Source organism: Astatotilapia calliptera, chromosome 5, assembly GCF_900246225.1.
Source record: "Astatotilapia calliptera chromosome 5, fAstCal1.2, whole genome shotgun sequence".
NCBI classification, from domain to species: domain Eukaryota; kingdom Metazoa; phylum Chordata; class Actinopteri; order Cichliformes; family Cichlidae; genus Astatotilapia; species Astatotilapia calliptera.
In genome coordinates this window covers 4361014-4377160 of record NC_039306.1, presented here as the reverse complement: position 1 = coordinate 4377160, position 16147 = coordinate 4361014, and the positions used below count along the sequence as shown (strand labels likewise).

Genomic DNA, 16147 nt, shown 5'->3' with positions numbered 1-16147 from the left:
GTGGCCTCCACGTGCCTGTATGACCTCCCTACAATGCCTGAGCATGCTCCAGATGAGGTGGCGGATGGTCTCCTGAGGGATCTCCTCCCAGACCTGGACTAAAGCATCCACCAACTCATGGCCAGTCTGGTGTAACGTGATGTTGGTGGATGGAGCGAGACATGATGTCCCAGATGTGCTCAATTGGATTCAGGTCCGGGGAACAGGCGGGCCAGTCCATACCATCAATGCTTTCGTCTCTCAAGAACTGCTGACACACTCCAGCCACATGAGGTCTCGCATTGTCTTGCAGGCCCAACTGCACCAGCATATGGTCTCATCAGGGGTCTGAGGATCTCATCTTGGTACCTAATGGCAGTCAGGCTACCTCTAGCAAGCACATGGAGGGCTGTGCGATCCCCCAAAGAAATTCCACCCCACACAATTACTGACGCACTGCCAAACCAGTTATGCTGGAAGATGTTGCAGGCAGCAGAATATTCTCCATGCTGCCTCCAGACACCGTGGAGAACTGTCACATGTGCTCAATGTGTACCTGCTGTCATCTGTGAAGAGCACAGAGCGCCAGTGGCGAAGTTGCTATTCTTGGTGTTCTCTGGCAAATGCTAAACGTCCTGTACAGTGCTGGGCTGTAAGCACAACCCCCACCTATGGACGTTGTGCCCTCATGGAGTCTGTTTCTGACCGTTTGAGCAGACTTTTTGCCACAGCTCATTGATGTGCCATCCTGGATGAGCTGCACTACCTGAGTCAGTTGTGTGGGTTGTAGATTCCGTCTCATGCTGCCACTAGAGTGAAATCACCGCCAACATTCAAAAGTCACCAAAACATCAGTCAGAAAACATAGGTACTGAGAAGTGGTCTGTGGTCACCACCTGCAGAACCACTCATTTATCGGTGATTTCACCTGTTGTCTGTTCCATTTGCACCAGCATGTGAAACTGATTTTCAATCAGTGTTGCTTCCTAAGTGGAAGGTTTGATTTCACAGAAGTGTGATTGACTTGGAGTTACATTGTGTTGTTTAAGTGTTCCCTTTATTATTATTTTTTGAGCAGTGTTTTTATGCCTTTAAGAGCTGGACTTCCATGCCACCATTAAAGAAGTCACACATGCTCCGCTATATTTAGCAGACATAGATATTTTCAAAATGTAACGCTGAATAAGAGAAACCTAACCTGAAACGGACAGAGTGTGTGCAAGCAAAGAAACAGCAGAGTGAGCGCTGCAGGGACGTCGCTAGTTTATGTGTCGTCCTCAAAACAATGTGCCTACACTTCCCATCGACCCCTTCGGTAGGACGAGCGTAACCAACCGTCTCTCAAACAGCCTTTTCGACCGTACCAGCTGTGTGTGCGCTGCTTCTTCGTCTGGTCTTACACCTGGAAACATGCTGCTATTCGCTCTGAGACAGCTCACACGGGTAACTGTGCCGTTAAATATATTTCTACGCTGTTTTGCCCCCGGTGTTGTTTTCGGTTGGGTTACTAAGCTCGTATTTCTGCGTGGTTGGCTGTTTGCTAACGACAGAGTTTACTCTTTACCAATTCACACGCTTGGTGGGGTTATGTTTCTTACTGCAGCTCAAGTGTGCAGTTTATATTTAGCGAATGCAACAAACCGCTAGCTGTTTGCTTTCTGTCCTTTATGCATTTCATTTCAAACTCGAGGCTTGTTTGCTCGCCACCGGGAAGCTAGCTGCCAGTGGTTAAGTTCGGTGAACGCAACTGGGTCCACGTGATGATGCAACAGCGACTGCTCAGTTTCATCATGTTGACAAACTGCAACAAACTACAGGGATTTAAAGTGTATGGTTTTTAATAAGGGGGCACATGAACCATATTTAAAGATATGATATTCAGTGAGAGCGTGTGCGGCAGGGATGTGTTTTCATGCTTAGAGTTGTTGATGCGTGGACATACATGTGTGTTTTTGTGTCATCCGCACAGCTTGATAGATGATCAGAAGGGAAGAATGCATGCAGTGGTGTTGAACCGTGTATCGTCTGCCTTTGAAATGGAATAAGAGTTTAAATAATATATGCAATAAATATAAAAACAAATTAGGTTTTGATCATGAAAAAAGATGCTGAATAATTAATTTTAAAGCCGCACTTTGTTTAATTTATTTTGTAGTATTATATTCATATCAACAAGCTTTGAAAATAACCCAGTATATTCAAAGCTAGTTCAGTATGCTTGGAAAGTCATAAATATAAACCCTGGTGACCTACTTTTGTAAGGTGTTGTTTTGGCCTACTTGAAGAAGTTGAGGGGCACACTGTAGGTTTGGTAACTTTGTCTGTTAGTGTTACACCACTTTATCCAAAAGGGAAAAAGCTGTAGGTATTTTTAGCTGGTTAATGAGTGGCTTTCATGCTGACAGGGGCTTTAATAAAGTCGAGTGAAGTCGAGCCCTGATCCCGATAACAGTTTGCAGATAATGCAAGCACAGGTTAATGGATGATAATATTCAACACTTGAAGAAGCTGGTTTTGGTCCAAATAATGTTCAAAGTGCTAAATGGGCCTCATAGGTTTTGGTGAGAGCACCAAGAAAGCACTAACACCAAATGTTCTACACGGGGGTAATTATGTAACACACGTGGGTGTTTTGTCCACCTTGAAAAGTAAAAGTCATTGTTTCAGTCACACCAGCAGCTGTTTGACTCTTTATCCTCATCAGTATTTACTGCTGTCATAAATACTTTACAAAAATGTTATCACAAGCTTGGTATTTAAAATAAGAAAAGAGGATACAAACTAAACATGCTAAACTGTAACATAATCAGGATAAAAAAAGATCAGATAAAAAAAAAAAAAAACATATACAAATGTAAATTAATAAGGAGACAGGATCCAGATATTTGGTGTAGATTAAAAAAGAAGCTAAATGGTTTAAAAATATCATTATAAATTCACCAAAAGTTTAGTGCTGAGTAACATTTTATAAATGATTAATTATTTTATCAAGAGTCCCAGATTTTTAATGAACAGGAAAAAAGATTTTTCCAAGCTTAGTACGGACTTCCAGTGAATTACATTGATATGAACAAGTTTGGGATGCCCCAGATACAGGCGTGGTTTAAAACGTCCTAATAATGTGTTGACAATAACATACAGCTATCTATATCATCTGTTGTTATTTTATCTGGTTGGGCTGTTTGTTTGTTTTTCCTCCCCCGTAAAAGATGCAGTGATGAGCGCTATAAAAATCAGCAGTAATAAACCTGACTGCAGAATAGTAAACTGTATCCAAGGGCTTAAGAGTGGAGGCAGAGGCATGCTTATAAATCACACTACCATAATCCAACATGGGGAAAATAAGCTTTTCATGTAGATTTTGGCTCCTTTTATGAACAAGAAATCAGGTTTTTGTCTTAATTTCTTAAAGATTGTCTTTGTAACGTTCCAGTGCAAATTTATCATATATTCAAATTAAAATCGGGTCATTGAAACTGGTGTCGATGAGGTCCGCCCCGAGTTCCTGAAGGCTCTGGACGTTGTAGGGCTGTCTTGGTTGACACGTCTCTGCAATGTTGCGTGGAGATCAGGGGCAGTACCTGTGGACTGGCAGACCGGGGTGGTGGTCCCCATCTTCAAGAAGGGGGACCGGAGGGTGTGTTCCAACTACAGGGGGATCACACTCCTCAGCCTCCCCGGGAAAGTCTATGCCAGGGTGCTGGAGAGGAGGGTTCGTCCGCTAGTCGAACCTCGGATACAGGAGGAACAATGCGGTTTTCGTCCTGGTCGCGGAACACTGGACCAGCTCTTTGTCCTCTCGAGGATACTTGAGGGTGCATGGGAGTTTGCCCAACCAGTCTACATGTGTTTTGTGGACCTGGAGAAGGCATTCGACCGTGTCCCTCGGGGCGTCCTGTGGGAGGTGTTGCGCGAGTATGGGGTGTCTGGCCCATTGCTACGGGCCATTCAATCCCTATACAACCGTTGCAAGAGCTTGGTTCGCATTGCCGGCAATAAGTCGGACTCGTTCCCGGTGGGTGATGGGCTCCGCCAAGGCTGCCCTTTGTCTCCGGTTCTGTTCATAATTTTTATGGACAGGATTTCTAGGCGCAGCCAAGTGGCGGAGGGCTTTCGCTTTGGTGGCCTCAGAATCTCATCTCTGATTTTTGCGGATGATGTGGTTCTGTTGGCTTCATCGGGTGAGGGCCTCCAGCTCGCACTGGAGCGGTTCGCAGCCGAGTGTAACGCAGCGGGAATGAGGATCAGCACCTCCAAATCTGAGGCCATGGTTCTCAGCCGGAAAAGGGTGGAGTGCCCACTCCGGGTCGGGGATGAGTTCCTGCCCCAAGTGGAGGAGTTCAAGTATCTCGGGGTCTTGTTCGCGAGTGATGGGAGAAGGGAGCTGGAGATCGACAGACGGATTGGGGCTGCGGCTGCAGTAATGCGGACGCTGCACCGGTCAGTCGTGGTGAAGAGGGAGCTGAGTGTAAAAGCGAAGCTCTCAATTTACCGGTCGATCTACGTCCCTACCCTCACCTATGGCCACGAGCTGTGGGTAGTGACCGAAAGAACGAGATCGCGGATACAAGCGGCGGAAATGAGCTTCCTCCGAAGGGTGGCTGGCCTCTCCCTTAGAGATAGGGTGAGAAGTTCGGCCATCCGGGAGGGGCTTAGAGTAGAGCAGCTGCTGCTCCACATCGAAAGGAGCCAGCTGAGGTGGTTCGGGCATCTGGCAAGGATGCCCCCTGGGCGCCTCCTGGGCGAGGTGTTCCAGGCATGTCCCACCGGGAGGAGGCCCCGGGGCAGACCCAGGACACGCTGGAGAGATTATATCTCTCGGCTGGCCTGGGAACGCCTTGGTATTCCCCCGGACAAGCTGGAGGAGGTGGCTGGGGAGAGGGAGGTCTGGACCTCTTTGCTTAGGCTGCTACCCCCGCGACCCGACCTCGGATAAGCGGATGAAGATGGATGGATGGATGGATGGATGGATGGATGGATGGATGAACAGTGAGGACAGTGTACTAGACTTCCACATTCCCAAAGTTGATTGGGTATGCTGAAAAACTGAATCACATACTGAACGCATAACAAAGCTGACTCAACATTTTCCCGAACTTTCATGTAGTTTCTCAGAAAGTTTGAGTCTAAATCTCATGTTTTCAGAGCTGGTTTTAAAAGTCGCTGCTGTTGGTGTTTTTGACGTTTTTCATGAAACTGAGTGGTTCACATGCACTCACGCTGTTCTTGTTGAATTTAATTATTTTGGTGTGCATCTTGATTAAAGTTTTAATGGACTCACAGGACAGGGTTTGTCTTGTGGTCAGGGCATGTGATTTCAAATTGAAAAATATTTCTGTGTGTACTTTTTTTCCTACACTTGACTTTTTCAGAGGATAGCGTTGAGATTTGTCCACGACGACGACGTCTTTCTGTCAGGGAAATTAATTTTGTGATTTAAGCATTTTAAAGTTTTTCCGAGGATTTAAATCCTAAAATTAATCTGCTCTTTGCTTCATAAAATATAACAGGACATTGGAGTAAAGGAACATCTTGGAAGGTTCTTAGTATCACTCCATTTGTGATTCTGAATGAGAGTGGCTTTCTGATGTGAAGTGTGACGCTTATTTTGAGCGACGAAAATTAATAAAATATAATTTTATTATAATATTTCAAGATCACAATAACCTTCCAATTTTGAACTTAAAAAAACAAAAAAACTAACACTAATCAAATACAGGGGTTGCTGACCACTGGTCTAGCCAGTACCAGTAGCTTGAGCTGGGGAATCTAAAACTCAAATGACTGAGAGCTACATAAAGCTCCCCACTCTTCTGATTGACACATTTATACAACTAGATGGCTCTATATAAGTAAAAACATTCAACAAATCCTTTTTATCCTAAAACAAAATTATGGTAAAAGAAACCCCTCCTCTTGGTTTAACCTGATGATGTCAGACATGACATCATAAGCACTTTAAAAATCAGGAAATGCTCGATGGGCCATTCCCCACACCTGACATACATGAAGACTGAAAACAAAAATGCAACGCAAGTAATCACAAATGACTTAATTCTGCAACATCTCACATGATGAAGCATGGTCAGTCCAGATTAGATAAGCAGGAAGTGCTGAATCTGTTCTCTGTATGCCTCCTTCTGGTACACTGAGGCTGTAAAAGTCGGTCCCAGTTTATAGAAGTGCTGATAGAGGCATAATTGAACAACCATGCTGATTATTGATATCACGAAAACACGCCAGCTTCTAATTATACCAGGCTGCATTAGAGTGTAAGGGAAGCGCAGTAGTTGAAAGGAGGCAAATGTCTCCTAATTTGTACAGGACAAATTAGAATCACACTTTAAATATATGAAATGATCAAATAAAGACTAGAGAATTGATGTTCTTTGTAATAGGACAGCTAGCAGCAGCATGGTGACCAAAAACTGACAAATGTCCATGAAAATTCAGCAACTTTAGGAGATGACAGGGACTTTAACTGCACCATGATCTGTGGCTACCAAGTCAAACTAATTTGATTTCTCAACTTTGAGATGATAAGCTTTCAGCAGGCTACAAAGAGAACGACATGATTAGGTGGGAAATATACAATAGTTGTACCTGGAAATCCAATACAACCATCTGTTAGCTGCAGGATGATGGACACAATCTCACACTCTGGCAACTCATGACCCAGTTTGGTGCAATGACACAGTTTTAGAAAACATTTCTACTGTAACTGCGATATCTGTGTAAAGCTGACAAACTCTAAATCAAACCTTTTCCTTTCTGTATTTTCTTTCCTCATATTCCCAACTCGTCTTCCACCCACAGCCGCTGTGCCAGCGAGTCCCTGTTTGTCTCAGTGCACGTGCCCACCAGTCTCACGCTGCCACCCGTGCAGCGGATGAAGATCGTCCTTGGACGGGTCAGGAGAGCCTGGCTCAGGATGACCCCGAGATGTGGAATCTGCTGCAGAAGGAGAAGGACAGGCAGTGCCGTGGTTTGGAGCTCATTGCATCTGAGGTACTAGATCTTAGAAATGTAAATTTAAGTGCTTTTGTATAAGCTTTTTTTTTTTTTTTCTTTTAGTGTATATTTAGTTAACAAATTATAGTGGGGATTAGGTCTGGGCCATATCATGCCGTTCACGATAATACCGGTATAACGTTGGGCAACGATAAGAAAAGGAAATATCGCGATAGAATATGGGTAAAACGTGCATGCGCAGTGCCTTTGTTTTCATACGCACATGGTGGAAAAAGCATGGCGGCGACGGAGAATGAGAAGGGCGAAAGCGGATCATTGAATGAAACGGATGAAGCACAATTGGTTTGTAAAAATGCTGCAACTTCAGTGGTGTGGAACTGGTTTGGTGTTTGTCCGTCAGATACACACCAAAGCACAATTTTTGGTAGAGCATGCAAGTGGGCCGCCGTTATTACCGAACTGATTTTATGTGGTACACGGCGCTCAAAAATCTGTCAAAAATGTTTTAGTACGACTTTGCTAAGCTACGAAGCCGCACCGCTTGATTGTCGGAGCACTGCGGCTACCGTAGTCAGGAGCCTCGTGGAGTGATACGTACTGTGCTTCAACATAATATTACCGTATGTGTATAACCTTTTGTGGATATTATACATGGTTATGCTGAGGATATGTCATCCAATTTCCACTGGAAATTACTTTTGGCTAAACTGTCAGCAAGGAATTTGCATTTGCACTGTTAAATTTTTATATAACTTTAATGCACATAAAAAAACCATCTGCTTGTTTAAGTGAAAATACATTGATGGGGTTTTTTGCACTAATAAACTTGTGGAGTTGTAAAGTATTTTGTCTAGTGTCAATTATATCGTCAGTTATATCGTTATTGTAAATTTTCAAAAATATATCGTGATAAATATTTTTGGCCATATTGCCCTGCCCTAGTGGGGATGGAATAGGCTGCACAATAAGTGGATTAACATGAATATAAACATATATTGAAAGTCAGAATAAGTCGGCACACACCTTTTATGTTAATGCAGAAATGGTTTTGTTAGGAATAAATTCATATCCAGCTTCCTGTTAATTCATTATTCACTCACTGAGGAACTGCCCACAGTAAGCTGGAAGTCATTCAAACTTGACTTCTTTAATAGTAAAAACACTTATAAGAAACTCTGCTTGTTGTAAGCGAGACTAGCTCAGTTATCAGAAAGATTTGGGCAGCTCTTTGTTTTCATTCGAAGGCTGGAAAACAAAACATTTTACTATTCAGAAGAGCAGACGAGGTTTTATCTTCTGCTGTTCCTTCTCTCTCCTCCTGTTCCTTCTTCGCCACAGTTCAGTGGAGTATGTCAGCCCCCTCTCAACACAAAGCCTGACCACTGTAGTGTGAGATAAAGCTGATATCTTCATTCTGCCTCCTCCCCAGCTCACTCTGCAAGTCACATCACAGTACAGCTCAGACAGACATTCCTCCGATGAGAAGACGTACAGTTTTCCACATGTGTACACACAATATATGCACAGCAGTTGGCGTGACAGACGGATGCAGTAGAAAGCTGTTAGCTTCCAGGTGAAGCATTTGAATAACAACACACCACGACCACCACCCCATTCAGAGAGGCAGAATTCAGACTTTATTTATCTGTGTTCATTTTATGTCAGATCCTGTTACTGACCAGTGTGACGATATACAAGAGAGACATGTTACACAGCCAGGGCTGCAACTACTGTGGCGAAGAAGAAACGGAAGATAAAACCTTGTCTGTTCTTTTGAATAGTAACATTTTTCATTTCACACCAAGCACAGTTTATTTGAATCGGCCCTGCTTTTATCTTTTGTTCTACCAGTGACAAGGGAGGTGCTGTTCATATCATCCACTGACAACAGTTTTATCAAGTTTCTGTGCAGAGTAGATTACTTTATCAGCATTTTTGTTTAAATTGGAGCTCACATTGTGCCTGCAGTAGCCACACATACATTTTTTTTATTTTAGACAACCAAATCTGTCATATTTAGGGCTGTTTTGGACCTCTGAATTTGGTAAAGCTTTCACTATTTCAGTTAGGCCTGAAAAAGATGGAATCCAATTAAGTCTGAGCGCAGCAACTTGTTCTGTTTGGTGCTGTTTGTTTTGGCTGTACAGTGGGGCACAAGGACACAGTGTTAACTTGTCAAGTGAGTACATGTAGGAGGAGATGTATGAAAGTCTGTGTGAGAATGTCAGAACTGGATGAGCATGTTTGCAGGTAAATCTGGGTCTTGTAGTTTTAATAACACACGTTGACCCATGAATAGAAACTCCCAGGAAAACAAACCAAAATAATCTGAGCTATACTTCCATGGGAGGTGAAGAAAAAATGGATGATTTGATTAAAAAAACTAAACAAAAACCTTTTTCTGCAGATATTAATATAATAATATCCACCCATCCATTTTCTTCCTCTTGTTCAGTTCAGACTTGTGGAGAGGCGGAGCCAATCTGAGCTACCGTAGGATGTGAGAGACAGCCTGGACAGAGCTCTGCCAGTCTGTCGTAGGGCTAACACAGAGAGACAGTATTACACTGATTGCTTTTCATCAGGGAAAAATTTCCCACCATCACTTCGCAGACTTTAATTTTCTGTCGTTGTCCCATCTGTCCACTCGTGCCATTAATCTGAGTGTTCGCTTGTGTGTGTTTTCATTGCAGAATTTCTGCAGCCGCGCTGCTCTGGAAGCTCTCGGCTCCTGTCTTAACAACAAATACTCTGAAGGCTACCCAGGAAAAAGGTAGGTTTTTTATTCAGCTACACCTCTGTTTATTAACATGATTGATATTATTTTCAGTTAATGAATTTTCTCTTATTTCCTTCAGATAAGTAATGACTGCAAATGATAGTACAGAATTAGTGCTGTACTTAAAGGCTTTGCTTATACCGATCAGTCTACGCTATGGAGGAAATATTTTACCATAATGTATACCTGTCATAGTGTTTATTTTTTACCCCCAATATGTTCTACCTGCTGAATCTCAAGCAACAGACAAATAGACAGCAAGTAGCTGGAGATTGTTGTCGGGTGTATAAGCAGTTTTCATCGGGAGCTGACTGTAACAAAAACACATAAGACTGAACGCTGGATTTACATCAGATTTGAATGATATTTATTTGCTGTGTTTGCTGGGAATGCACATAAACAACAGTTCGCCACATTGGCCTAAAAGGAACTATTGTGCGTTGTGGCCAAACAATTAATCACTGTAGGTTTAAATTCTAACAAAAAGCTGAAATTAGCAGGTTATTCACAGTAGTTCATGTTTCCATCTCCACCCTCAGGTATTATGGTGGAGCAGAAGTGGTTGACCAAATTGAGCTGCTCTGTCAGAAGCGAGCTCTGGAGGCCTTTGACCTGGATCCAGCTCAGTGGGGCGTCAACGTCCAACCGTACTCTGGCTCTCCTGCCAACTTTGCCAGTTACACCGCTGTACTCAATCCCCACGATCGTATCATGGGCCTGGACCTGCCTGATGGTGGACAGTTAGTATTCACTGTTGCTGTATTTTTGCTGTGCCCCCCCCCCCCCCCCTTTTTTTTTTTTAAATTCATAAATCTGATTTTTCTGTTTTATTCTTTATGTATATATTGTTTGTTTGTTTGTTTGTTTGTTTTACTCCAGTCTGACTCACGGCTACATGTCTGATGTGAAAAGAATCTCTGCAACCTCAATCTACTTTGAGTCAATGCCTTACAAGCTAAATGTAAGTAGAAAAGCTTTCTACTGATATCTACTGACACCTGTTTATACCAGTGTCGAATGATTAGCTGGGATATACTGATGTATTTTTTTTATGTCTTATCAATGTCAGTGTGAGAAGTCTTCCAAAAGTCAATAAGCCAGCAAATACTAAGAAAGTCCAGTTTTCAGTATGTTACAGTAAGATGTTTATAACGGGTTCAGTGCTGTCCTTGCAAACTGTGTTTTCTGAAACGTAATCATTGACCGGCCAAGGCCATTTCCTCTATCTGCCTTCTTTACTGCAGACTGCAACAGGACTTATAGACTACGACCAGATGGAGATGACGGCCAAGCTGTTCCGGCCCAAGCTCATCATCGCTGGCACCAGTGCCTATGCCCGGCTCATTGACTATGCCCGCATCAAGAAGGTGCACGGAGAACTCTCTGCATTCTCAGTTCACCCCGTGTTCACCCCGTCTTTTTCTGTTCTGTTGTGTGCTTCACTTTTCTTCTTCTTGTTATCCTGTATCAAAAGGATGGATCAGCTTTGTGTTTGTATTTAAAACTTAATCAGCTTTTTTGAGGTGACAGCTTGGTCCTCTGTCACCTTAAAATAGAGGACAAATGTATAAGAAGGGCCAAAAACCATCTGAATCTAATGCAGATGGAAAAGAGAATGTATTTTCACCTCACCTTTTAGGGCTAATTAAACGCTTTTGTAAACCACAGAACAATGGAACTTTCCTGCCACATGTGTATACATGTTGGTCTTAATTTTATAACTGTTCCCTCATCCTGCCTCTTTTTCTTCCAGCTGTGCACCAACATCAATGCCTACCTGCTTGCTGACATGGCTCATATTAGTGGCCTGGTGGCAGCCAAAGCCATCCCCTCGCCCTTTGAACATGCTGACCTGGTCACCTCCACCACGCACAAGTCCCTCCGTGGAGCAAGGTAAGGTCAAACTGTAAGAGACACGGGTGGGAACAAAAATCAAATTGCTGAGTAAAAATTGTAAAATTGCTTCATCAGTAAAAGATTCTGTTCTGTCCAGGGCTGGTCTCATCTTCTATCGGAAGGGTGTTCGCTCAGTTGACAAAAAGGGAAAGGAAATCATGTACGACCTCGAGGACAGGATCAACTTTTCTGTCTTCCCCTCCCTGCAGGGTGGACCTCATAACCATGCCATTGCTGGTGTAGCAGTGGCACTCAGACAGGTCTGCACAACACACAAATACCGAACTGCAAACTTGGATCTGTTGGTGTTTTGTTTTCAAGACTTAAAGCTGAGGAGCTTAAGAACATGTTGCATAAACTTCAGTCAGTAAAGGGAATAGTGCAGGGGTAGACAACTCAGGCCTCGAGGGCCGGTGTCCTGCAGGTTTTAGATGTGTCCTTGATCCAACACAGCTGATTCAAATGGCCAAATTTCCTCCTCAACATGTCCTGAAGTTCTCCAGAGGCCTGGTAATGAATTAATCATATCATTCAGGTGTGTTGACTCAGGGTGAGATCTAAAACCTGCAGGACATCGGCCATCGAGACCTGGAGTTGTCTACCCCTGGAGTAGGGTATTACAGAGCCAAATGTAAAGGCTAACTTACTGTACACTTTTGGTTCTGTGTGTCCAGGCACAGTCTCCCCTGTTTAAGGAGTATATTGACCAGGTGCTAAAGAATGCCAAGGCTATGGCTGCAGCTCTTCTCAGCAAAGGCTACACTCTGGTATCAGGTAATCTAGCATGCACTTCTTTACTCAGCACGGAGCATTTAACACTGAAAATTCATCTAAAATGTCCTGTAACAAAATGTAAATTACACAAGAAAAAAAGCACAAATCCAAAAATGATATTTGTTTGTTTTGATGTATAGCCTTCAGTTTATATACTCTGCAGTGTGTACATACACCTTTCTTTAATCCCTTAGTAAATATTTTTAGCCAAATAACTGGTAAGAGTGGAAGATCGTACCAGTAAAACACATTCCTAGCGTATTTTTTCCCTTAATCTCGTGTAATGTACAGGTGACTTATTTTCCTCCTATTTATTGAAAACTGGCTGTTCCAGGTGGGACCGACAACCACCTGATCCTCGTGGACCTGCGACCTAAGGGTATTGATGGTGCTCGAGCTGAGAGGGTGCTCGAGCTTGCGTCAATCACCGCCAATAAGAATACCTGCCCCGGAGACAAGAGCGCCCTGACGCCTGGTGGCCTCAGACTTGGTGAGAAACAGCTTCACATCACACTATGTTTGCTGGACACACACCAGGAGGTGGTCATACTTATTAAGGATTAGAAACCACGTGCTTCCCTGTATATTCATTTGAAATCTTAATTTAAATCTCCCTCAAGTCAAGTGGCTTTATCGTCATTCCAACCATGTGCAGTGGTACAGTACACAGTGAAACGAGACAACGTTCCTCCAAGGCCATGGTGCTGCATATGACATATAACAGACAATCAACACAGGACTACATAAAGTGCAATGTGCAAAGACAGTGCAACACCAGACAGAATAGAACGATACAGACACAACAGTGCAATGAAATTTCTGGATCTGATGTGGTGATCGGTTGTAGTTTTGACACATCTCAAGCCTGTATAGGTTATTTACTGACCTTTTAAGAAGCTCCCACTCTATGCTATTTTTTTTAAAGACTATAAAGCAAAATTAGGGGGAAAACACAAGAACAGGAATTAAAAGATCTAAACTGGAAAAGAACAATGGGAAGTGTATTTCAAGCTTAAGTGATGTGTTCTTCTCTGTCAGGTGCTCCAGCCCTGACCTCGAGACAGTTCAAAGAAGCTGACTTTGTGCAAGTTGTCGAGTTCATGGATGAGGGTTTCAAGATTGCCTTGGATGTCAAGAAAAAGACAGGTGAGCCTGCTGTGAGGAGGGGGGCAGATTAATCTGTAGCTCAGGGGATGCCTAAAACATGTTTAAACTCTTTTTACCAAAGCACAGTTTGAAACTGTTCATTATTAACTGTAATAGCATTAGTGAATTTATAAAGTCAAATATAGTGCACGGTCTTTAAAATTGCTGCATGAGAGAAGACAAAATGCCCAGTGGTAGTGAAACAGAGGAAGCTAAGAATAAACATCTGAGCATTTCTCTTTTCTGTTGTTGTTTGCAGGAAAGCTCCAGGACTTCAAGAACTTCCTTCTTCAGGACCCAGAAACGGTGGCTCGCATCGCAGATCTGCGCCACCGTGTTGAAGCTTTTGCCAGGCCCTTTCCCATGCCAGGGTTCTCCGACCATTAGCCCACTGTGGACTCACGGGTCTATCACAGCCAGATGGCAGAGAGCCGGCAGGGCAGAAGTGTGGATGGAGTGAAATGTGGCTGGAGCCTGTGAACTGAAATGGCTTGAGTTCGCTTTTCCAATCATAAATGGGAAATAATTTTTTATACTGCTTTGCAGTCACGAGTCATCTGTTTGGGGAAAAACATAGCTTCCATGTTGAGTTAAATAAACAATCAAATGTGACAGATTTTCTAGAGCAGAACAACATATTTTCTATTGTGTGTGTGAAGATTTTCTTCTTCACATGATTTCTTAACAAAAGTGTGTGGAAGAAATAATTAGCAACAGTCAGTGTCACAGTCTGACTTGGTAAGTGCATGATTAGCTACTGTAATAAGGTGCACGGAGTCTTACTTCATTTGAGTCTTAACTAACGTCACTAATGTAATTTCAATGTGAACGGGTGTGCTGGAAAAGAGGGGATCAAAAATTACACCAAGATCTTAATATATTTTAATATACTATATCTTAAATATGCAACACTACAAACTGCTTTTATAATAGGTTTGAGATGCACGTTGTCGTCTTTTGGCACTGCTTTTCTTCCAGCATATCATAGACGCAGGTTAAAATTTCTATATTTTATTATGTCAGAATAATTCTAAATAACCAAATGGAATCGTAAATAGCATTCCGTATTAAGTCATACCTTTGGTCTGTTTACAAAGAGAAATCTTTTCTACGTGTTATTTAAAAAGTATTAATTGTCATGTCATTTCAATCCATTTTCCTTTATTTTATTACAAGAAGGATTTTGTACTGCTGATATGTGGTTGTTGTTTTTTTCCACTGTGGCTTTTGTGTGATGTAAAGTGAGAAACTGAAAATCAAGCTGCTTCAGACTACTTTGTTGCACATTTGGTTTAAAGACTGTTCTCAGTACAGTGAGAAGAAACGAGTTGTCTCGTTCAACAATTAAGAACTGGATGTTAGAAATTACGTGGTACTTTTTCTTTGAACAAACGCAAATAAATGATCCATGTCACAATTCAGCCAAAATACATTTTACTGCAGTGTTCCCAAATCTCTGATCTTTGCTGTACACAAAGGTTTGAACCAACCTTTTACACATTTTACTAATTTTATTAGTGTCATTCTAATAAAGTCCAGTAATGAAAATGGGGTCAGTGTTGTCATTAATATTTACATATTTGTTCTTTTCTTAGAGCCATAGATGATTAAAATAGAAAAACGTAGAGTGAAAAGACTTTTTCATGTCTTTGTAAATCAGTTGTGCTGACATCGTACAGAATTTCCTTACTCGCTGCTTGCAGTGTTTTCATTTGTAGCACTAAAATATCTCTCCCTCTGCAGCCCACCTGTTTTCTCAGTGCAGGAGAATGCACAGCTAGCAGACTGGAGGGGGCGTAGCTGTAAGTAAACAAGTCATGCATGTGAGAAAATGAATAAAAGAAAAAGTTTTGGGGGGGCGGTTCTTCCTCTGAAGATTGGAGTTAGGTCAAAAATAGGAGCACGAGAAGATTAACTGCCTAAACACTGAAAGAATTGCAGTTTTTGGCTTTGTCTTAGCTCATTTCTGCTGTGTTGGCTGTCTGACAGAATTTGGGGGACTTTGTACCGAGTCACTACTTCCCCATTTGAACTTCATCAGGCGAGACCCGGAGAGGACTGCAGCTGTGACCATGACGCACTTCTTTTTTACTCTACCTTTCATCTCAAGACATATCAGAAATCAGCATCAACCAAGAGTAGATCAGTGAGGTTAAGATCAAATTTAGGTGATTTAATTATGATATTCTTATTATCTGATGCTCTTGCTAAATTGCTTAAATAAAACAAGTATTCAAAAGTTAAAATTTTAACAGTAAAGGTTAAAACTTGTGAAAAACGACCGCATTTTTCAATGGTTCAGAAACTAATTCCTGCAGTATATTTCTGAATCTATTCATTCTGCCTAGACGATCATCAGAGGAGTCCTGCGCAGTTAACGGGTGTGGCTGATGAATTGCACTTGATCTGCAACACTACTCATGCAGTGTTTCTTCTGTTAGAGCTGGACAAGTCTGCTCACCACCGGCTAAAACCAGTTTCTGCACTGCCTGTTAAAGTAAAACTCAGAAACGATGACCTTTTAAACGGAGAGCCAGTCCAGACTTCCTGTCCATGGATCACCGGTTGATCCACAGCACGTGCACATGACATCAGAGCCAA

At 42.4% G+C, this 16147-nt stretch overlaps 1 protein-coding gene across 1 annotated transcript; it reads left to right on the top strand.

Annotated features, from left to right (window-relative positions):
* Window positions 1-1016: 1016 nt before the first annotated feature.
* Window positions 1017-15094, top strand: LOC113021914 (serine hydroxymethyltransferase, mitochondrial-like). The gene is made up of 12 exons (XM_026166758.1): window positions 1017-1422; window positions 6796-6987; window positions 9645-9724; window positions 10270-10470; window positions 10610-10691; window positions 10975-11097; window positions 11484-11623; window positions 11724-11886; window positions 12301-12400; window positions 12735-12890; window positions 13439-13546; window positions 13806-15094. Exons 1-12 carry the CDS (start codon window positions 1246-1248, stop codon window positions 13931-13933), a joined length of 1650 nt encoding a protein of 549 aa, XP_026022543.1. The 5' UTR covers window positions 1017-1245; the 3' UTR covers window positions 13934-15094.
* Window positions 15095-16147: the final 1053 nt, after the last annotated feature.